This window comes from Falco rusticolus, chromosome 5, assembly GCF_015220075.1.
Source record: "Falco rusticolus isolate bFalRus1 chromosome 5, bFalRus1.pri, whole genome shotgun sequence".
Lineage (NCBI taxonomy): Eukaryota > Metazoa > Chordata > Aves > Falconiformes > Falconidae > Falco > Falco rusticolus.
Window position 1 is genome coordinate 56,061,289 of NC_051191.1, and position 24,220 is coordinate 56,085,508.

General features: G+C 42.9%; 1 protein-coding gene across 6 annotated transcripts; it reads right to left on the bottom strand.

The window, feature by feature from the left end:
* Nucleotides 1-1,702: 1,702 nt before the first annotated feature.
* On the bottom strand, nucleotides 1,703-24,211 carry XPNPEP3 (X-prolyl aminopeptidase 3). 6 transcript variants are annotated; one of them, XR_005104694.1, is made up of 12 exons: nucleotides 23,789-24,209; nucleotides 22,021-22,137; nucleotides 19,130-19,537; nucleotides 17,082-17,284; nucleotides 16,140-16,202; nucleotides 14,689-14,802; nucleotides 12,180-12,265; nucleotides 11,358-11,541; nucleotides 9,182-9,302; nucleotides 8,100-8,360; nucleotides 5,210-5,521; nucleotides 1,703-2,213 (listed from the first exon to the last, which is right to left on the bottom strand). XR_005104694.1 is itself a non-coding variant. In XM_037390728.1 (10 exons), exons 1-10 carry the CDS (start codon nucleotides 23,847-23,849, stop codon nucleotides 8,194-8,196), a joined length of 1,524 nt encoding a protein of 507 aa, XP_037246625.1. In that variant the 5' UTR covers nucleotides 23,850-24,209; the 3' UTR covers nucleotides 5,553-8,193. The 6 variants fall into 6 exon arrangements, 3 of the variants coding, with proteins under 3 accessions (XP_037246625.1, XP_037246626.1, XP_037246627.1); XR_005104695.1 differs by lacking the exon at nucleotides 1,703-2,213 and having other exon boundaries at nucleotides 4,170-5,521; XM_037390728.1 differs by lacking the exons at nucleotides 1,703-2,213; nucleotides 5,210-5,521 and having other exon boundaries at nucleotides 5,553-8,360.
* Between the last annotated feature and the right edge of the window lie 9 nt (nucleotides 24,212-24,220).

Consider the following 24,220-nt stretch of genomic DNA (forward strand, 5'->3'; position numbering starts at 1 on the left):
CCAGAAGGTAACCTCACAGGAAACATCGCGTCACAGGATTACTCGGTTCTCTCCTTTGCACTTACTCTTCAGGATTTGGAATTTTACTTTCACTTTGCATTGGCATAAGTAGTCAGAGATCTGCAAAGGCAGGTGATTCCGGGAACAAATGGAAGACTTAGATAATGTCTGAACTATGCTCCTGTCCCGAACAATTTACATGAATATTTTACACAAACAAACATGATGGCAAAAAGAGGGGCAGGCCTCAGTGCAGTATGGTTCCAGATCCAGGAGTCATTTTGCAAACCCTTTTGCAACTTTACGTTTAATTTTTCAAATGCACAAATGTTAAGTACTAGGGAACAAAAAATAAAAAGCAGATGGCACTATTTACTGGAAGACTTGATTTTCTTCTGTGTGTGTACATGCCCAAAATCTTTTCTACCAGAGTCATGCAACACTTATGTCTCTTCATTGCTTATTTTCTTTCTTTCCTCTCCAGTTCCTTATCCTTCTGCATTTGCTTTCCTTGCTAAACTGTGAACAACCCTGTTGTGCAGCTCTAGGGACTCTGAGAAAGGCAACTAAGGGAGGACATGAAGTTCAGAGTCGTAGGCGTTTTTATAGAAGTACAGTCACAGTTCCATGGTCAAGGCTAAAGTGAACCCAAAGGAGGTATCCAAGCTCTTCATTAAACACACAAAGTTGCTCCTTATCCTCCCTATAATGCCTGTTGGGGGGATAGGGGGCAGGCAAAAAAAGGTGCATAGATTTTTAATGATGGGGTAGTTTAACAGCTGGAGCAAATGACTGAAAGAAACAATTCTCCAAGCCATCCTTCTCCCTCCCCCAGCCTTCAGATCAAGGCTGATGCCTTTACTGAGGGATCTGTTGCTGTCACACACGAGCTAGCAGGCTCAACACTAAATTGAGGGGGTAAAATCCAATGGCTGTAATAGGAAGGCACTTAAACTACTTGATCAAAGGGTGCCTCCTACCCTTTCATTCAGTGACTCGATTAACCAGAGATGGGCAACTTTCTAGACAATTTTCAACTCAGTCCTCTGTTAGCTTGCAACTCTTTAAAAAATTGAGTCCTTAAGAAATGTAGCATTTGGTACATTTCTTGTTTTAAATGAGCTTAGAGAAACAGCTTATCAGTCTTCTAATTTATTATTAACATTCACTAAAACTTCAGAGACAGCTGTACACTGGAGGAAAATAGCTCTCATACCTAATTGCTGAGATTAATTTGCAGTTATCAGTATATTAGGAATTTAGGTTTGCACTACAATCCTCCTTTTCATTAATTGCTACACTTGTTGTATTTTATTTCTCTAAGAACCTAAGTTAGAATGATACACTTTGGTTCAAAACTTACAGTTTACAGTTTTGAATTTCAAGAGTAATAATCACATCTTTCAGACAGCATTCTCACCTTTTTCAGAAAGGCACTCTGGTGAGAATCACAGAATGCTGATTCCTCAAAAGCCTCATACTGCAGGGAAATTACATTATAAAACTGGAAAAAAAAACTGAAGAGGGAGGCATTGTTAAGGCTACATGGCAGTGATTTACAGTAAAATATAGTACAGAGATAAGGCAATTATTCACACGGAATAATTCCAAGAATTATAAACCCTGGAAATTCTAAGGTAAAATGAAGTTTAACAAGAAATCCAAATAAAGCATAAAGAAATGAAGAGCCAAATATCTAAACAATCTTAATTATGCTTGGAGAAAAATCTCTTCTAAATCTCTAACTAGCGAGAAGTCACAACATTTGTTTGCACAATAGGTGTGTGCTTGTACATAATACACTTATACACACATGCTTTTGAAGATTAATCACCTTTCCGTTTTATAGCATGGAACTGAAAGTTCGTAAGAAACCTCTCTGTTATGCAGGGAAGTGCAAAAAATACAGCATGCCTTTAAAAATCTCTTAATCATATCCAAGTCCACAAATGTAGAACTATCTCAGTATGAACTGTATGTTTTTGCCTGGTTACAGTCACCACAGTAACACCCACATAGCTGTTAAAAAGCTCATCTCCTGGAAATAAGAACAGGGTAAAGCATAAATTAGAAAGCAATATACATACCAGATATCTACAATGCATCACAGTAACCTCAGTGGTACCTTATGGAATCTGACAAGTAACAGGTCAGTGCAACAAGCACACCAGGGGTTATGGCTCTTACGGCTGCAGACTGGTACCTCCACAAGTCTGGAGGGGGAACAGTTAGAAGGACAGTCAGAGATTTAAGGCCTCGGTGACAGGGGCAGCTGCAGGGGGATGCAAATTCCTGAGCAGTCAGTAGGGCCGTGTCTCTCTGTCCCTCTGAGAATGAGCTCAGCTGGGCTGAAGGAACACATGCACAGCGTGCGAGCAGGCAGCCAGACCCGGCTCCACAGCGGTTTCCATCCCGTGATGGGAACTCTCCTAATCCCTGATGCCATATCAAACCTTGTCTAGCCAAGAAGCAACATTTTAAAATGTGAATCAAAGTGGGATCCTGATGGCACATGAGGACAATGGCACAGAAATGCCAACACAAATGATGAACTTCACAGAGGTCACTCAATAGAAATGGTCAGTCCACCAAGAGGAGTACGAAAGGGTGTTCATAGGCACTATCAGAAACACCAGGTTTTGTAGCCTGGAATGAGACCTGCACTGAGAAAGCTTAAACCCCATCTCCTACTGTACCATTAACAGCTACCCTTTCTCTGAATTACTACAATGTTCACTACGCATACACACTGAGATGTTAAACTGTTAATTACAGAGGTATTGGTTGTAGCTCCCATAGGCAAAACTGATGTATGTTGCACTCTGTGCACACGTTAGACTGGAAAAGCAAAGTATATTATCCCTAAACTTAAAGCACTACCTTCCTGAGTAAAAGATTCACATGTAAGAGATTACCTGATACCTGCTGTTTCCCTGTACAAGAGCCAGACTGCTTAACCTCAGCTCGGATCGGTGGCCAATCCTATTTTACATTAATGTCCCAGAAGTGCACACAGAGGCAGAAGCCTCATTCTGCCTGGGAATAGAAAGAAGCTGAGCCTCTCTCCCTCCCACACAATATTGTTTACTGGTCTGATTTATTGACAAAAAAATGCAGTGAGCCTATTTCCCGGGAAAGATCTGCGTCTCACCCAGTTTTTGCTGGACTGCCAACTTCTCCTAGTTGACAACTGAACCACTGGCTGGATGCTCCCAACCTCTGCTGCCATGATATTCCTGCCCAAGTAATGAAAAAAAGAGATTTCTTTAAAAAGCTACAGGCTCTTTATGGTCTTGAGGGGAGAAAATCAACACAGAGCTTCAACCACTGTCAGTTCTGGCCCACCACAGCATGTCTGAGACCGACATTTGCCAGAAGCTCCAAAGCCAAGACTGCACACAATTCTTGCAGTTTCCCTAGCATCCAAGGGGAAGGAACATATTGAACCCTACAGTAGCCATTCTCACTCCCAGGTCTACTTTCTTCCTAAATTTTTCTTTGCTCAAAATCTGGTCATCAGGCTTACCCAGACAGGAATTAAATTTTTTTCTGTGCCATTGTTAATGGATAACTGTCCCAGTACTTAAAAAGGCACATGCAGTATGAGTCAGAAAGAGAAGGTAACACACAAACAAGGAGAACCTGGAAATTCTTCCTAGTTCCTTTCTGCCCATCTTCTGACGAATCTGGGTTTGGTTAGCCAAATGTTGGGTGCTGCTTTAGAGAAACAACGGGGCAGGCCGAGGCATAACTTGTCCCAGGAAGACGGGGGCTCGTTGCTCCGCTTCCTGCTGCAAAGGCAGCTCAGAGCTGGCAGCCACTGAAGCCAGCAAGGCAAACGGAGGAGCAGAAAGGAGCCGACGGGAAAAACTGAGCGTCATTGAGCCCACCGTGCCTCACTGTCCACTTTGATGATGAATTCTGCTTTAAAATGTAACTTATTGTTATACCTCTGAAATAGAATGAATTTCGTAAGTCAGACCCGCTCCTCAAACCAGTGTTGTGACAGTGTGCAAATAGTGATTTTTAATCAAGTAGGGGCTGAGCATGCATGTAGGGAGCACATTTAACAGAGATACTGTAATGATCTCAGAAAATTATATACTTAAACGCAGCTTAGATCAGCGTGCTAATGAAAAGATGTGTATATAGGCTTCTGGACAACTCAGTTTAAAAGAAAAAAATATGTCAATTTATTGCAGCGCAGAGTTTTGTTACCTAATTACACAAAGTATTAAGAATCTCATCATAAAGAAAGCATTTTTGTCATTTATCTCATATGGATTTTTCCTAAGTTTAACCCTAACTCTTTCAGCTTTATGGTAATTCTCCTGGGAGTAATTACTAAATTTCTATAGCAATAATTTGGGTAGCATAAGAGCATGTAACCTTAGCCTTGCTCCCTCCATCATAATGAAGATTTTGCCTAGAAATGTACTTTTTCCCCTTCACATTATTTAAATATGACATATGATCAATAACAAGAAACTGCAGAAAACTTTCTCATATGATAATTCTATTGATTTTTAAAAGAAATAATTAAACTAACTGTTAAGATCAAGTTCATCAATACAATCTGACTCCTTTGTTCCTCCCTTCCTGAGCAGGAGAAATCAATCAGGGCCTCCTGGTTAGCATAACCAGTTTCCTGGAGTTATTGCACCACTCTGACCACATACTGAATAGCCATCTTATACCCACTTGTTCTCACATCTACCTGCATACATCCTCACAGCTCCAAATCTTCTCTACTGCATTGTACATTCCCAAAAACCTCCATCTCCATGCTCTTACATGCTCCCTCAGTTTGCTCCTTCCTACACCATCATGTTCCTTTGTAAAATAATGAATGCAATTTTAGGAAAGACATACTGTATTTTTCACAGATAACAGAGACAGAATGCCAAATTGCGTTAAATGCCGAATTTCTTTCTACTTTGACAACAGAAGCATATCTGCAAATTAGCACCTCTGCTCAGGCTGTACTTTAACAACAGGACTTTACCACCACCAAATTCTCTGCAAGGCAAAGCAGGCCACTGGTAGAGGGTGAAATGGGAAAGCCAAGAAAAGCCTCATGGGCTTCCTCTGAAAGCAAAGCACCTTCTCAACAGGGATGGCTGGCTCGCATTCTCTCTTGTACTCTGATGCCTTTAAGACCTGTGCCATAGTTGCAATAAAATCCCTCCCTAAGTGAATTTGCATATACCTCAATTTCTCTTTTGCTTCCAGTGATCCCACCAACACCCTCACCAAGAAGCTGGCAACTCGTGCTGCCACTGAGAGTGGCTCCTGCACCCAAGTGGTTGAAGCGCGGAATCTTTTCTGTGGCAGAGATAGACGGTAAATCTGACAGTATGGGATGGGCAACTGGGGAGGTACGCCACGGGTATGGGCAGCTGGAGAAGGGGTTCTTTAGTTTTCTTGATGAAAGTCACATAAAATGTTCATGGATTTGGTTGTATTCAAGGGATGCTGCAGCATGTGTGTAGGTCCCAGATGATACTCTGATTATCCACCTCTGCAAGAAGTGAGAAAAAGCCTTCAAAAAGTCAGGTTGATAAGACTCAAATTTAATACGTTCTGCAAAACACACTCTTCTTTACATGGAACAACAGATTCAAAACATTAGCAGCAGTTTATACTGAAGAAATGACTGAACGCTGTGGAAGAATTACAGAATGTGGAGCAACGCACAGCCTGAATCAGACACACTTAGCATGGTGTGGCACAGCAGCCCTAGCAGATCCATTAGCCCCCACTCAGCAAGAGTCACAAACACTTCTTTACTGACAGAAACATTCATCTGCAACATTCCTAAGACCTATTCATGTTTGCAAGTTGCAGGATTTTCCTGAGAGGAAAAGGAATTAGCGTGTGCCTACATTTGAGAATGTTCTTTCAAGTCCAGGATAGGTTACAGATAATTTACAAATCTCCCTGAAAAATAATGCTCTTTCTGGAGGTGTTTATATCTATTGAAGAGCCATGCAACTCGATGGCCCAATAAATGACTTTCAACAAATCGTTTTATTTTAAAAATAATTTTTATATGTGTTTCAAAGGGTTATTTACACTAAGTACAATTATTAACTCTGTTAGGTACACAGGCAGATGTGCGGATCAGTGCGCACATGTAGCTCTCAGGTTAATGTTATTCTAAGCTGCTTACGTAGTTCCAAAATCCAAGATTTGTCCCAGTTGATATGGCTCTACAGGTGTAATCAGAATAACAAATGTGTTACAGATCAGAACATCAAAAGTATTCATCAATTCTGTGTCCACACTCAACAAACCTTCCTTCTAACAGTTTGCACTGTAATGTATGAGCATCTAACAAACGCTTCCATTCAAGATTAGCAAATTCTCTCAACTAGGTGAAACTCAATACCTTAACTCTATAACAGCATTTGCTTTTCATCATGTTTAACAAATAAAACCATGGCATGCCTTGGCTGCCTTAGAAGTGCCAAATTCAAACCCCAGTGCAGGCACCCAGCTCCCATAAAAAGCAGTGAGAGATGCAAGACACTGTCCATTTGGCCTTCACTAAGTGAAATGAAACCCAGAAAGAAAAAAACAAAAGAGAGAAAAAAAAGTAGATTTTACTAGAGGTTACACAGCAACACAGCCAGAGGTTAAAACTCAAGGAACCCTGACAACCTTCCCCCCACGCTTCTGACTACATTCACTGTGGGGAAACAGGACAAACCAGGGAAGAGGCAGTGATGTTGATTAGAAAGCAAAATGGATTAGGAAACAGTGACATTATAGTAGGTCAAAAATAGACAATATGGAAAGGGAAGGGAAACTGAGAATAACAGACAAAAACTACTGAAAACTATGGTTAGAAAGGAAGTAAGATGATGAGATGTAACAGCAAGCATAAATAACAGGAGATGCACTGAGAAGAGGCATTTTTCAGACACATTAAATAGCTGACTGTCAAAATATTTTCAGTAAATACACAGATGCCATGTTTGCCTCTAGTAGGTGTATTTACTACTGCATACAATGGCCTGGGCGGTAGGCTGATGTTGAGGGAAGATGTTCTCTTTACTCCTCACCCATTCTAGACCCTCATTACATTTGCAGCTGCCTCAAAAATATTATCACAGAGCATTAGTTACTGACTGCACTTGGCAAAACCCAAAAGGCAGCTGTGATCATGCCCAGAGAGTTTTGAAAAGGAGAATTAATTTAAATTCTTTATAAAAGTCGTACAAAGACTTGAGATTTGCTATAGAGCAGACTCTTCAAAAATACACACAGCATAAATCAGAAAGGTGCTGTGACTGTCCCAGAACTGGACACCTCACATCTAGGTGAGAACCAGCACCTCACCAGGGGAGCCCAGCACAGCCAACACAGCCCTGCTTCCTACATAGAGGTCAGCTCAGAACAGGAGACCGACAGAGACATTTGGGACAAAAATAAGGGAATGTGAAAGACAGCGAGAATGGGTATGTCCAGCCTCCTGAGCACCATTTGTCCTTTCTGAAATTAGCAAACACTCCAATAAGCTGAAAGACTAGATGAGATGTTTTTCCCTACTGCTGGCCTATTTTGCATATATCTGAGCAAGGCCCAAACACATCCTTATCTTTAAAATACTGAAAGCATTCTCCACAGGCTTCAGAAAAAGCTCCTAACTAAACCCATCTTCCTGGCTACCAAAATCCCTTCTTCCAGCACTCTATAAAAATCAAAGCTGTCTGACACACTTTATCCCCCCAAAACAGCATTTATCAAAGCTTCATTTTTAAAGTCTGACTGTTGTGAAACTACTGCTAAAGCGGAAAAATCGGGGCCCTGGTCTCAGCAGTTGCACCTATGCATCTGGAGAGGGACCAAGCAGAAGACCTGCTGGTGGCACTGAGAAAATTCATCCCTCCAAGGGCACCAGAACAGATGGATCCACACAGCAGAAGGAAGAATCCACCCTCATGTCCTACAACAGCTCAACATCAGCACTACTCAAATCAGAAGGAAAATGCACACAGAAAAGGTTGCTTTCTTTTTTCACATCTCGGTACCCGAGCCTTTTGCATTCCACTTCCCAGCCCCAGTCTTGGAAAATAACCATCAACTGTCCATACCCTCCATCACTTGACAACTACAGCCCACTACAGGGATCTGCATCCCTGAAGGGCTGTGGCTCCCAAGGAGGATGAAAAAGGCAGAGAAGGGGCATCATGAACTGCGGCCACAGATCTGCTCAATGTGGTAGATCTCCTTGGGACAGTCAGCAGACAAGATGAGAGGTACATCCTCTGTTATCACAACATCATCCTCAATGCGCACACCAATGCCACGAAACCTCTCCGGGGCACTCATGTCATCCTCAGGGATATAAATGCCTGAAAGAAGAAAGGGAATTAAAACACACAACAGTCTCTAGAACACCACCATTCCCTTACTGCACCACCACGAAAGCAGGGTTGCATTTTTAGCAACACAACTTGAGTTTGATCCTGAAAACTTTTAGTAAGAAAAGCTACTCTCTTTCCCCTCACTCATGGCAGATGGTGGACAAAGAAAGAAAAGCAGCCCTTAGTGCCTACAGACACTATCATGTTAATAAAAACTTCCACAATTACAGCTGGCCTTTCTGCACTTCTTGCTCTCAATGCTATGTTCACAATGATGATTTTAACAATGTTCTGAATAGAGAGAAGAGCCAAGCATTAAATATCAGTTTCCAGCTGACAGCTCCAAATCCAGCGACAAGCAGAAAGATTCATCATGGAACATCTAATTTACAAAACTAAGTTGTGAATGCCTGTAATTGCAGATTGCAATGCTTGAGACTTACACTACCAGCGACTGGTAGTAGCTTAGTCACAGTACCAAAGAACATAGCACAAGTGAATTGACCCTGCTTCTCTCTGCACTGTCATTGACACGCGCTGCCATGGGTCAAACACTAACAGTCCGAGGTCTACACTACTCCACTTCCTGCTGCACAGACATCTCAGAATTTGCTTCCACAATTTGTTATCTTGGCCGTGTTTGGGAGGGAAATAGGGTTTTCTAATACTGTAATGACTTTGGAAGGGGAATAACTTAAGATTTTCCAATACTATAATAATTTTCAATTTCACCAGAAAGGACCCGAATGCTACCCTTTTATCCTCGGTGTTGCATGTTTTTGTCCACCACTGACTGCATATCTTTTTACCTGGTTCAATGGTTATCACCATGCCTGGCTGCAGCAGAAGCGATCGGGATATATCCGGGGTATCATGAACATCCATGCCCAAGTAATGGCCCACATGATGCGGGCAGTACTTTCGAACAGCCTAGCAGAAGACAAAACAAGTGTCATGGAGGCGGTTCAGCACAGCCTAACCTGTTGTTCCAATACAAAAGATGGGAAGAAGAGACAGAATAGTTATGTGCTTAACTAGCAATCTTACTGCCATGACTTGGTCACCAGCGGCTGCCTTCCATTCACCAGAACTGGATGGATCTTAAAACTCACCAGTATGAGGTGCCTATTATGAGCATATTGCAGACTGCCTTTCCCCCTCACTGAAAAAAACAGGCCAAGCCCATCACTGCCTCAGCACGTCAGGCAAGACTTCAGTTTTTGGCTCACTGAGCTTTGCTGCCCCGACCCTTTCATCCCTCAAACACCCAAGCCCTGGGTTGCTCCCATCAGCAGACCCTGACAAGCAGCTGATACAGCTGCTACATCATGTGGCAAATCAGCACAACAGGGCAAACGTGTGCGTTTCGCTCAGTAGCTATGGCAGGATTTTAATCCACCTCTACAGGCCACAGACACCGCTTCCCTCCCCCCGCACGATCCTAATGTCCCTCCCTCCAGAGAGAAGCTCCTTGACAGTAGGAATCAAAAAGCTAATTCCTCCTCTGTCCTACTGGGCTCCTCACTTTCTCCGGGGGCTGAGCTGCAGGCGCTGCTCCCATCTGGCTGTGCTGCTGCCTGCCGAGAGAAACCTGCGGGCGCCTCTGCTCACTGGCAAGGACTTGTGCTGTTGCTGCACTGACACCGTGGGACAGTTACCTGTGGCAGAAATCTGTCCTGCTACCAAAGGGGTAGTAGTTCCGTCACCTGGTTCTGCCATCTTTCTTGCATGGGCATCAGCAATCACAGAATCACAGAATGGTTTGGGTTGGAAGAGACCTTAAAGATAATCTCAGTTTCAACTCCCCGCCATGGGCCGGGACACCTTCCACTAGTCCAGGTTCCTAAAAGCCCCATCCAACCTGGCCTTGAACACTTCCAGGGATGGAGCATCCACAGCTTCTTTGGGCAACCTGTTCCAGTGCCTCACCACCCTCACAGTAAAGAATTTCTTCCTAACATCTCATCTAAATCTACCCTCTTTTAGTTTAAAACCATTACCCCTCATCCTGTCGCTACAGGCCCTACTAAAAAGTCTGTTCCCGTCTTTCTTAAAAGCCCCCCTTTAGGCACTGGAAGGCAGCTATAAGGTCTCCCCAGAACCTTCTCTTCTCCAGGCTGAAAAACTCCAACTCTCTCAGCCTGTCTTCATAGGAGAAGTGCTCCAGCCCTCTGATCATACTTGTAGCCTTCCTCTGGACTCATGCCAACAGGTCCATGTCCTTTTTATGCTGGGGACTCCAGAGCTTAACACAGTACTTCAGGTGGGGTCTTATGAGTAGAGGTGTTTTACAGTTTTTGCAAATCATGCATGTTTGCAGTGAGTGGGACCAGATAAACTTCTCTAACTGAAAACCAATCTTATTTTACCTGCAGGTTTGGCTCTAAGGCAGACCAGTTTCCCAGTCTTGTTCACCACGTAGCTCTGTAAATCCCAATACCGACACTAAAAGGTGCAGCAGGTGGAATGACTGAGAAGAATGGGCTGCACCTTTTGGTAGCACTGCAGATTTACACTACGTTAAACAGATTGCAAAATGACAACTAACTGCCTGCAGCCAGCCCTGGACCCAGAATTTTGTGTTAGTGCCAATGTCTCTAATAGGTCCCTTTGCACTGTCTGTACTCTAAAGCTGCATCTACACTAACAAGTAGTGCAGGCCAATGGGAATGGATCTGCAGAGTGAAACAGCAAGTGCCAAAGAACAAAGATTCACACTATGTGCATGTAAGATTGGGGGGTTACTTCAGACCAAATTGTGCGCGAATGGTTGGAACACATCTTCAAGTTTAGCCTTGTCTGAAAGAAAACCAGTCCCGGGCTGAGACCAGCCCACATCATGAATTAAAGCACAGTGTGTGGTGACAATTAGAAGATAAATCTCAAAAGCACATTCCTGAGCCAAACTAAAGCCACTAACATAACCCAAGGAGCAAACAGTCAGACCTAGTAGGGGGAAGCTGGAGTAAAAAAAACTTCAAGTACCTTGAAGAAGTGGCTCTCAGTGATGCTGCTCTTCAGAACACCCAGCTCTTTCAGTTTTTGTCCAATAAGGCTCAGCATGAGGCTGTAGATATTTTCTAGACTCACACCTGGGGAGCAGAGGCTCAGGCAAGACTTCTGGATATCCAGGACAGCCTGGTATAGTTCCGCTTGGGGTTTGGTGAACCTGGAAACCATTGAGAAAAGGAACAAAGGACATTTTCTCACAATTAAACCTCTAACCAGAACCTATTCTGGGGACAGATTCAGTTCAATGTTGGAGCAGGGAAAGTCAGAAAGGAAAGCAACTGTCCCCTCATAGGAAATGCCAGACAAAGCATCACCACAACATGCCCTTCAGTACAATGTGTAGAGGCAGCGTCTCAGCTGACAACCTAACCCCAAGGCAAAGCTACTGCAGGAAAAAGAATGCACTTGAGCAAAACATACAGGAATCAAACACACAATCACAGGGACATCACACCAATAAATTCACGACTGAAAACCATGTACAGGTCAACTAAACTCCTGTTTTCTTTCACACAACCAGAGTCAGCCACATCTGAGCACACAAAAGCCCTCTCTGCACTTTAAGCACACTGTAATAGCTGGAAATAGCAGTAATCGCATATATTCATGCAGTAATTAATGAGGCAGTGGGGAATACAGCTTCTCATGCTAAAAGATTAGTTTATATAATTTGATTACTCTGAAGAATCACAGAATGGGGCATGTTAAAACTACTCACACAGAGATTAAACACTCAATCCATCAATTATTTATGAGCTTCTCAAAGTTCTTCAAAACAGCCTTATTATACTGTACCTTCCATTGACAGGCCAGGTACGCGTGATGTCACTTACATAGCAGGAAAACTCACATCCACCATCTAGCAAGACCAGTTCACCATCCTGAAAAATAACAGGAAAAAATGCCCTGTGGGTCAGTCTGGCTATTAACCGAATTGATTTTTCTGTCTGAGAGCAGGAAAGGAGATTATGTATTTATTTTTGCAAAACAGCTGCAAAGATGTGAATTCCTTTTGCAGAACAAGCAGCACCCCAGGTGCTACTGTTTATAAATAGGCTATTCCAGTTGGATTGTTTCTCTGCAAGATAATCTCTTGACTGTTATGCTTATCTACAGCCTGAATTCTTAACACATTGATTTTCAAACACTTTGGAGGAAAACCAGACATTTTTCTTGAACTATTCTGCCCTCTGAGACATCAGTCCCATTCACACCTGCATCACTTACTCCAGCAAATTACACCAGTGACTCCTTTCACTAGAATTTTGCTGCTTGTGACTGAGACAGAAGGGATTTGCAACAAAAACATGTATTTCTGAGCCACCCACAAGATCACCAATAGCTAAAGATTTAGCCTTGTCACAAGGCAGGAGCACCCAGCAGAATCACTTCTCTGACAGTGCATCACTACTGTAAATGCAGTATTGAACCATCTTCCCTGTTCTCTTCTGGGACTTTCTTGACTGCTCCAAGATATATTCTTGACTGCTCTGAATCCATCTGGTGATGAAAAAAAACTTTTGGAGATGTGAACCTCCAATTCAGTTCAGCAAAACTGTTCCATGTCAATTAAATCACTGACTGCACATCTACCAAAAAGCCATGCAAAAAAGACAAAGGACCAGGAACAAAACCACTGCCTTGTTTTGCCTTCTTAAAGGGGTTAACAACAAATAGAGCAGTGAGGTCTGTAAAAAGTTTGGGTTAAATTCTCAATGGATTTATACTACATGCAATCCAAAGCCTTTTATAGAGATTCACTCCACAGAACTGTGACTTGCATCAGAAGCCATGATGTGGAATGACAAAGAATAATTCTAGCACATTAAGGGAAAAAATAAGAAGCAGAATTTCACTGCTAGCACTACTTCCAGTGCTAGCTACTATCATTGTGTACAGTTAAGTGCCACAAACCCTTATACGGTAGATAAACTAGCAGCGAGCAGATATCACTATCCCACTGAATGACAGGCCAGTAACTATCCATTTAAACTGTACTTTTAAACTTTTTCAGAACAGCTGGTTCAATTCTTCAAGTAAAATATGAAATTATAGCACCTGCCCTCTTCCAAGCAATTAAACAAGCCGAGTAACAATTTATTGGCTAAGGGAATTCAGCCTGTGGTTTGATTGTCCGGTAAGTGCCTTACATTGTGCATCCTGTCCTCTTTCTTTAAAGCTGAGTCCACTAAGTGGTGGACTGAATGAAGTCCACATAAGGCCATAAGCAGCCTTCCACTACCTTTCACATTAGACACCTTGTCAGCCTATTTGGCAACAAGATCTGTAAGAAGCAGCACACAAAGGAAAAGAGTCAAGTTTACAAGTTTAACCTCCTACTTAACAGTTTTGAAAAAAAAAAAAAACCCAACCAACAAGTGACAGTCATTTCAGTGAACAACTTTAACAGAAACAACCAGAGTTACATGAGCACGCCTGACCTTGGATGACAGTACAACAAAGGCTGCCAAAAGCAGCCTGTCATATCTTTTGTATGTCTGTTTCTGCAGATCATTTCAAGGTCTGCTAGCATGCCAGCTTCAAGAAAAGACAACGCTAGTGGGGGAAAGTTTCATCCTGCATTAAGACAGAGGAAAAATATGCTCCTCTGAAAGCGAATCATGAGTGGAGCAGTGGGGGAATATTGCTTTTGAAAACAGTTAACTGAATCTAAAAGCATGTTGTCAGGAAAGCTGGAGAGGGCTCAATTCAATAAAGTGAATCTTCAAAGTAAGACAAGACACGTTAATTTACCTACAGCTGTCCAATCTACCTCTCAACATTTAACGTTGATTCTTTCCCTGCTTTGCTGGCCTACATAGAGTCCAAAATGCTTTTCATCTTTGCCAGAGCAGGAACACACTATTGCACCTTATGCTGCAATGCAAGGCCAATCAATGCAAGTGACAGCAGAAGACCCCCTACAGTGCCTTCACTCTGCCTCCTGCAGTCGTCCCTCTCTTTTGTGTGCTTAGCAGCCCACCCAGAACTGCGCACTGCTGCACACAGTGTGGGACCAGACATGCTTGCTAAATGAAGTAATTTGCAAGCTTGTTTGCAAGTCCTTTCATTGTTCAGAAAACACTGCAGCAAGTGCAAAGAGGAGAGAAAGAGACTAGATGGAGCAAAGTTAATCTGTCACTGACAGTAAAACTAACCAGGGTAGGATTCCTTTCCCCTGCTCACTTGAAAACAGGTACCTGTTTTCATCTGTTCAGTCAAAACAAAGAGCACCCAGGGGATACATATGGGGACAGTGTGTCACAGCACTGCATTCTAAGTTACTGGACAGCATATGGTTTACCTTGATGAGCTGATTGTTTTTCACATAGTGCAAAGTGTTTGATCTGTTGCCACCAGCAACAACAGGGGGGTACGCCAAGATGTCAGCACCACGAGCCCGGCACTCGAATTCAAACTGGAATACCAATTCAGAGAGGACACCGTTAGACTGATTCAGATCATTAACTGCCCCGGGACTATTATAATTCGTGTCCTACAACTGTTTTCTTAATTTGTACAACACAAAAAACTGGAAAGTGAGTTTACTAAATGAAAGCAGCCTCGAAGGTTTTCCAAGAACACTGGAGGAAAAAAATACAGAACTATCCCCTTTTCATGAGAGTGTTTAAAGTCTGCATCTGGTCTCATGGAAGCGCTTTCTGGTGCAAGCTGTTCAATATTGTTTCAGACATTCATTACACTGCCACAAATCAAAGTGAGGATGCTCTTAGTTGCCATACAATTTTACAAATTTCAAAGATCCTAAACATCAGCATGACAACAGTCATGTTTTGTTGTTGCCTTTTAAAATTGCAAGTACCAGGATATTTACAACAGCATCTATTTTCATGACTCTGTTAAACTAAAACGTTTGAAAGCATGCACTACCTTAATGTCCAAGGGGAAGAAAAAAAGAGAAAAGCATCGTAAGCTTCAAGTTCCTTTACCTTTCTTGAGTGATGAAGCTGATGAAAGCATGGAAGTTAATAAACTGACATCTATAAAGACCCTCTATATCCTTAATATATGAATAACATGTCTTTTCTGTAACTACCAAAACCCCATGGGACAGAACACTCCAGGATACCTACAGATAGTAAAACAGGTTTTACAATCCTGATCTGGAGTGAAAAATTGATCTGTAAAATACACTTTAATTAAAATAATTTTCTTTACGTCAGTCACTGCTGCTCAGCACCATGTCAGCACAGGCCCACCTACACTGTAATAGAGGGTCAAATCCTGCTGATGTTTCTCAAGCAAGCATCTCACTGCACTTCTTTACAAACTTCCTTACCAAATGAGCAGGCCAATTAGTCCTTATTTTGTAACTGACAGGCGTCTACTGTAACTGAAAGCTTCAAGACAGCTGTGGTAATTTGATGTAGTCAGAGGTTAGAGTCAAAAGAAGCAGGCTTTACAACTAAGTGTGATAACTACTTAAGCTCTGTACAGTAGACCTGTATTATAGAATAAGGTAATAACTGTTATCTCTGATTGTTTAGTAAGTTTTGTGTTTAAATACAGTAGAAAAAGACAACCGCTATGTTCCTTCAAAAAGGGTACCGGAAGCACAGCTGAAGAATTCATCACACCGACTTTTCCACATGTCCTAGGAATCACAAGAACTGGGTGAAGGAGAAATGTGCTACAGTGGGAGGCACATTACGAAGAGATCTGACATTTCTAGTTTCCTGGAAGGATAACCAACACCCAGCCCTTCTATATCACCTCCGGCCACAAAGTACTCACCTTTGCATAAAGAAAAGCCTCATCCACCGGGGATTTGCTGGCAAACATTGTCTCTGTGAAAGCCTACGAAAAAGAAAGGCCTTTCAGTTAGCAAAGGAGCCTGAACTTGAAGGAAGTTGGGGTTTTTTTTACCTGCTGTCTTTTGAGGAAGGCCTAAAATCAGCTGGCCCAGAACACAGGAACCAGAGGCAGCTGAAAATGCAGAGTGCTACCAGGACCAAAACCAATTAAGCTCTGTTCCCCTTGAAACTGTATTTAGGGGCTGCTTGGCTCTAGTTTTTGAACAAGGATTAGATGATTGAAGCTGATGCCAGGGGTTAGCATTTTATGAGTTGTCTCACCTGTGGATTCCCTCACATATAATAGGAGTGTCTTATGCAGCTTTTCCTTCCTTCTCTCCAAGAGAAAGACAAGCTGTGCCTCTCTTTCCTATTTGGCTATCTATTTTAATAATGTTCATAAAGACAGAACTCCATTTGAGGTATCTGTCAGATTTGTTTAAAACTGCCCAATGAATTCAAAATGTATTTGAGGGAGAAGGGGAAACATGGAGACATACAAAGGAAACATGTTCACAAAAGTCCCGTTTCTTCAAAATCAAAAGGATAAATGGGAAAGAAAATGGCATGGGGAAGGAGAGGGGAAGCTGGGAAGAGGTTATTCCTGTTCCTGAATAGATACTGGTTTTAAACAAAGTCTAACAGCTGCTGGTTTGTTTTCACTGGAGTTACACTAACTGCAAGAAGCTGGTAGTCCAAGCAGTCTTCCCGTTTCTCCTTGTCACCTGGAGGGAGCTGAGCCCAGCTGATAGTCGAGGCACAGAAGTTCAGTAACAGATTAAACCAAACCTGTCCTTCCAACCCATCACCCCATCAACAGCCCTCTCCCCTCTCTTCTTTAAAGGAATGCATTGGTTCATCTGGAGAAGACATGACCCCATACCTCTGCTGTCACCCGTCCAGCTATCTTCATCCTTTCAATCTCTGCAGGAGATTTGATCAGCCGAAGGTTTTGCACTAGATGTCGGATGCCCTGGATGTGGTTTTTGTTCTGAGATTTTATCTCAGCCAGGGGCTGCATGTAGTCAGAGTGCAGCTTTGTATGCACTGGTTTTGTCAAGTCGTACCAAACAATGTTTGACTCCCCTAGAACACAAAACAAAAGCTGATACAGATGAAAATAAATGTAGAAATGTCCTCCATATACTGGACAAACTCACGCCTCCTAAACCAGACCTGCTGCTACATTTGAGAAACTAACTTCCTCTCAATCATTTACAGACCATACAGACACTTTCAGTGTAACAGGATACTAGAAATCTATTCAGAATCTGGAAGATTACCAACTCATAGCATGTAGATTTGACAAACCCCACTTCTATGCAAACACTGGGTTTTATGATAATCGCTGAACACATGCATCTTGCACAGATCCATCCAGAGTTTGGTAACAAAGTTGCACTTGCGTAAGCGAAGCAGCTGTTGCACTGCAGTGGTGCATGTTCTCAGTTATTCTCTCATTTAGCCTGTCCCCCTGATGCTCCCGCCTGAAGACAATTTACCTTTTCCCTATCGCATGGAATCAGGTTCTTTATCAAACTACACTTCAGAATATCTTTGGGGAACAACTGCTTATTTCAGCCATTCAAAGAATATGAACTTACTGAGGACAAATGTATTTACCTATGTAGAAATTTATTTAGAACATCACAGTTAGCACCAGCATTCTCCCCACAGCATTTTAAATGGCAACGAGTAGAAAAGCCATGCTGAATCACAGCTAACGTCCACCTAGGCTCTCCTTTGGTGACAGTAGCCATTAGCAGAAGCTTACAAGAGGTCTCTAAGAAACCATATTTATGAAAGAGTATTTCCCTTGGCACTTCCTCCCCATTCTGGTTTCTTCATTTCAAGGATGCATTTTCATTACAGTGATGAACTGCTTTTCATGGACCTCTCCCCCACAGAACTAAAAACTACCTTTGACACGTCTTAAAACTTATAACTTTGACATTCCAAGCCTTCCATGAATGATCTACAACTTAAAACTTAAAAGGTATCAAAACCTGCCATGTGATCATTTCATTGTTCCCTTCGTAAATCATGAAAAATAGCAACTATTCATTTCTACTCATCCTCTCTGTGCTTTCCATAAGCATACACATCTCTCATACCTTACCTTCTGTTTTCTCTTTTTTAATCTGAGCAGGTTTGTCCAGCATGTATTTCATACAGACTCCACTCCATACTTTTCATCATCCTTGTTGTCCTTTCTGTGACTTTTCTATTTTCAATATATCCTTTTTTTGAAACAAAATAACTAGAATCTGAGATGGTATTTTGGTATTTAAGACCCCAGAATTCACTCTATTTGTGTAATCCCCCAAGCCTTTGCCCTTTTTATATTGTCATAAGCCTTCAACTTCATTTTATAATGCATCTGAATTTACTGTGGATTATAAGTATTGAGGCTACATGGTAATGTTAGACGTAGAAGAACATGTCTAAAGGATAGCAACATTCGCATTGCAAGAATAAGTCAACATCTAACTAAAAAAGGTGAGTGGGCTAACAACCTCCCTGTGTGGATCATTTTCAAAGTCTATTATGAGTAAAATACCTTCAAGTTTCCTATACCTCACGTGGTTCTGGCTCTGTCACCAAAAAGCTATGACTAAAACAACATAGTTTGCGATGCTCTCTTGCTTATGCTGTTCCTTATGTTTCACAGATATGCACACAGGCATTCACATGGATACACAAGAAATTCAGAGGGGAGAAAAAACTATTCTTTGCAAAACTACATATCCACTAGTGACTCTCGAGAAGCTAACGAGAACTCACAACTGCCTTTGTCATACTGCCATACCTCCTGGACCTCCCCAACTTCATGGTAAGTTTTGAACTGGTGTCACAGACCACCTTCCAAACCCATACCATTCAGACCCTGCAAACCACACCTCATCTCATTCCCCTTCCATTTTTTGTTACCTTTCAGCTTGGCCACTAAGTGCCTGAACTCCTCGATGGTGTAAGCTTCATCTACTCCTGTGAGAGCAATTGCTCCATCTGTGCCTGATCTGGGCCCGTCCCACAGCTCTCGGCATGGATCTCTCCGGGGCACAAAAAGCATGGATTTGTGGGACGGCAGTGCTTTGCCAGGAATGCTCTGCAGCACCAAGATGCTGTCAGGCTCCTGGAACCCACAGAGATACAGGAAGTTAGTGTCCTGGTGGAAAACGTAGGGGATGTCATTGGTCATGTAGTATGTGGGGTTGGACAGCAGAATCACGGTGTGGTCCAATCCATCCCAGCCATGAGCTTCCTTCTGGATCAACGCCATCAGTTTGTGTCGGCGAAGAGCATATTCCATCTGTGACAATCCTGGGGTTACCTCTCCTACAAATACAAAACAAATGAGATTGACAAATTCAAAGCACTCATGACATTTTACTACTCACACGCCTGATTTTTGCCTACTCCCTGATGCCTTTCACATGCATGGCTTTGTTGTAATCCCTCACGAGCCTTTCTACTGCACTCTCATGCACCTCTTCAGCTTCCATCCCTACAGCACATCCTCAGTCTGCTTCTCTATCATGCAAAGACAGAAATTTATGTTAACCAACCAGATTTTCTGTTACGTATTTCTGCAAATACGTGCAAAGGCAGAAATCACAAAACCTGGCAGATTTAGACAAACATCCAAAAAGATGGACGTTTGCAGAGACATGAAAAAAGGGGAAGGGGCAAGGCAAACTGAACTTTGACTGCTGAAAACTGATGGGGTTTATAGCATCTGGACATTGAACAGAAGATTACCTCCTGAGGTTGAGCATTAATTTCCTCAGATAAAGCGAGAACATCTATTCAAATACACACCAAGTCAACTCATAAAGTAACTAGTTCTAAACCATAAGGGGCAGACTGAGTGTTACAGACACTAGGAGATCAGGCAGAAACACAGAGGTGGCAGTGTCAAACCTGTCACAAGCAAGATTCCAGGCAGAAACCAAACGCAAACTGCAGGCTGGCATCACTCCGATTAAGAGAAGGAACCTTCTCCAGAGCTGATGTAGCTTTCCTCGATAATTAGCAATTTGTTTTTTTCTGAAGTTAAATATTATAATCCTAATGACTCTAACTAAACAACCAATCTCTTAGATGGCAGTGTATTTTAAACTGCTCTAGTCACAAAAGCTACAAAGTACAGCGATGAAGACACTCACCAAAACCAGACGGAAGTTGAAAGAACAAAGAACAACAGCTGAAGTATGTATTTTTAAGTATGTAAGACTCCTTAACTATGATCTAAATTAATATAGGAGCCTTAATCAGTACTTTGGCTAATATCCTATTTTAACATAGAATGCATTTTCATACTGTTAACTTTCTACTTTGATTATCTTTTCTTCCTCTTTAATGTATTATACAGTGACAATTCTAGAACAAAAGTTGAAATTTGACTTGTAGTTTAAGTAGATTCTTGCGTGAGTGGGGTTGGAGGGGCAAATTCTCTCCAGAATGTTTTTCCTTGACAAGAGTTCAAGAAAATCACATATTTACACCTTTTCAAAAAAATACATCCCCAACACCTATTTGGTTTTGAAAGTCTAAAAAAACTCCCAGCAAACAAACCAATAAAACTACTATATTTGTTTTACCATGCAGATCTAGAAATTACAGAGAATACAGAAACTGTTTTAATGCAATCTGATCTCACATTTCTGCAATGTTATACTGAAAATTTCACATGCTCCACCACATTCCAGTCAGTTTTCTAACAACCACAGTCCAGTGAAGTTTAGAAGCTGCAATGAGGTGAAACACGGAAATCCCATTTGTCTTCTGACTGCGAGGCCTGGAAATTCTCTTTGCCTTAAAGGCATTTCATTTTTAAAACAATAATTGTAACAAACCAATGTCATATTATTTTAAGGAAAACATCACTCCCTTATTAAATGGAAAATTACTGTGGGCAGCTAGAATTCTCTTCCAGTGAATACCTTTAAAATGGTCAGCCTCACTTACTGTGAGCTGTTAATCAGTACCCTGAGCTAATATTCAAGTTAGCCCAGCTTTGAGCAGAGGGTGGACCTGCTAACTTTGTGAGGTTCCTTCTGACTGGCATTATTCTACAATTAAATATAGAGGTATATGGTTATATAGTCATCTGTTCTCCCCGTTTACCCACCTATGGAAAGACAACACATAACTAGAATGCTTTGCTGGATACATTCTTGAATATATTTTCACTTCCAAATTTTTTTAATCATGGTCATCTCATACCTACATGCTCATTTTCATTAATCTCAAAAACTTGCACCTCAGCTTCTCTTTCACCGCCACCATCTAACTTCATAGCCACAAGTCTCTTTTTCTTCTTTTCCAGCTTTGAATACTCTTCTGAAGGGGCTATTTTCTTTTGACAAGTGGTGTCTATCTATCAATGTCTCTCCCCCCATCTCCTTTTCTGAATGAGACCTTTATTTTGTGACTCACAAGACATTGGATATGAAGCATTCTGGCAGTTCAGCTTGCACAAAGGTCTCCCCCTTAATATAAATCATATGTATTTGCAGGGCAACAAGCTCGTGAAATGCCACTCCCGTGAAAGGTCTGCAGTACCAAAGTAAGCAACACCAAGCATGCCACAAGAAAAAAGGTAAAAAGCTAACATGTGAAGCCTATTTGTGGACTCAGTATCATCTCAGACAAGGAAATTAGCTACTAAATATAATTACTGCCTAATGATGAGAATCACAAACAGCTGAAACCATGGACACCTATGATGCAGCAAATTAATACTCTGTCCTAGACACCTCAGAAAAATACAGACAAGAAAATACCAATGATTGCCTTATACAGCACCTGAATCTAACCTGGTTTGAGAAGGTGTGGGTGTGTGAAGGGGCTGGGCTGGCCCAAGTACCGGTTTGGAATCCTCTTCTGCTGGGCAGGCTGGATTGAAAATCTTCGGAGAGCACATGACTTGCAAACTAGAGCAAAAGAAATGCACCATGTCAAGGTAAAAGACCTTTCTTGTTAGAAAACTGCAAAATCATCCTCCATACACTTGACTCTTAGTAGCATTCACTAACCTTATAACACATAAATATCCCTCCTTAACTTCTCAATTTGTTGTCTACCACAATATTTTGTGAAACAACGTGCACACAACTCAACTAATGATCAAATATTCATAAATCAAATCGGAAGAAATTAACACGCACTAAACCTGACAACCCAGAAGAAAACCCAGAAAGCTATGTTGGTTTGCACATCTGTTTATTCACGTGGGTGTGATGCACTTGGCACTCTCCCTCCCTTGCTTCCCACAAACACCACAGAGCATGAAGCACATCTGCCTATCATTTCTTGACTATGTCTTAAAAAAATACCACTTATCCAGAACAATTATAGTTTTCAAGGCCCTTCCAGTTTGGGTTTGTTGGGTTTTTTTACTAATAATGCTAAAAAGAAGCCATCAACTAACACACATTTACGCAGCAATGCAATTTTTTTCCTGATGAACGACACTCCGGACTCCCTGTTTATGTATTTGACTTACTTGACAGTAGCGTTAGCCAAATTGAAGGCAGTTCATCAGAAGCATAGTTATGCATCCCACTTCCAAATCCACAAACAGCCAAAGCAGACAAATTTTAAAGAGAGTTAGAAGTGTGCATTTGGGAGCTGGGGGTGTGCACGATAAGACAAAAACTAAATGTCACAAACTTTACTACTTTGGAATTTGCAGTCACAGCCTTTTGCAGCTAAAAATTGCTTGTGCCTAGATGCAAATCATCAGACACATGGAAGGAGACAGTAATCAGTTTCCTAACATCTACCAGCTGATGTTTTGGAAACTGGTTCTCTTTTATGTCACTTGACATGCGACTACTACAAAAATCAACTCATGCTGCTGTAGCACAGCACTGGATTTTTAGAACAAATAATAATCAACTCTTCACTAGCATAAGCAAGCACAGCAGCAGCAGAACAGCTGTGGGCCTTTCAGCAAGGCCGAGACTCAAAGAGACTTATAGCAAAACATGCAGACCACGGATTTTCTGTGGGAGCCAGTATGGCTAGCTGCTAATTGAAGATTACTTATGCATGACAGGTGAGAGTCATAACATGAAGCGTTCGCTGTGTAATGACTGACTGGAGTAACAGTCTAGGAGGCTGAGGCAGTGCAATGGGATTTCGGCTTTTTTGGGTTGTCTAAAATAGTGTTCTCCGTTCCTCTCCACGTACAGAGGAGACAAGCAGGATAGCTCGCAACGAGACAGGAGAACACAGCAACTATGAAATAAAGCAGTGTTTTAAAGACAGCGAGAAGCTTTCCACATCGGTGCTTTATTTGTCAAGTAATAAGCCGTTCTTCCCACGGATACAACGCGGCTGGGGCTACAGCTTCGCTGCCGGGAGCGCCGCCTCCCGCACGCCCCGCGGAACGGTTGCCCAGGCCCGTTAAGCCCAGCTGGGCCGGGACAGAAGGAAGGCCCTAAGCGGCGGTAGCGCTGAGCGTGGCCCCGGCGGCGTTACCGGAGCCCCGAGGGCGGAGGCCGGGCAGGGCCCTGCTGCACCGAGTGCGGCTGCACCGGCAGAGCGGAGTAAGGCACGTGGGGGGAGAAGGACTCTGACCTGAGAAGCCGCGCCAGCCCCTCAGCGCCGCGCCAAGCCTGCGGGCCGAGAGGCGCGACATGTCCGAGGGACGCGGCTACCGCGGCGCCCGACCGGCCGCCTGCCCGCGCCCCCGTCAGGCCCAGGCGCCCCTGCGCCGGCCCAGCCCGCGCATGGCCGGGCCTTCCCCGCCGCGGCGCCGCGCTCTGACACCATCAGCGAGCGCGGCCGCCGCCGCCAATGATCGTCGCCTGAGGCGCCCGCCGCGCCCGCCTGTGCCGCCCGGCCGGCAGGCGTGAGGGGGAGCCAGGGCCACGGCGGGATCCCGGCAGCGCAGGGCGAGGAGGGGTGGGCGGCGATACGAAACAGGGAGCGATGCCGCACCAGGCGTGACTCGGCGGCCACCTCCGCTTCTAGAACGTTCCCGCCGCTGCGCGGCGGCAGGGCGGGGTC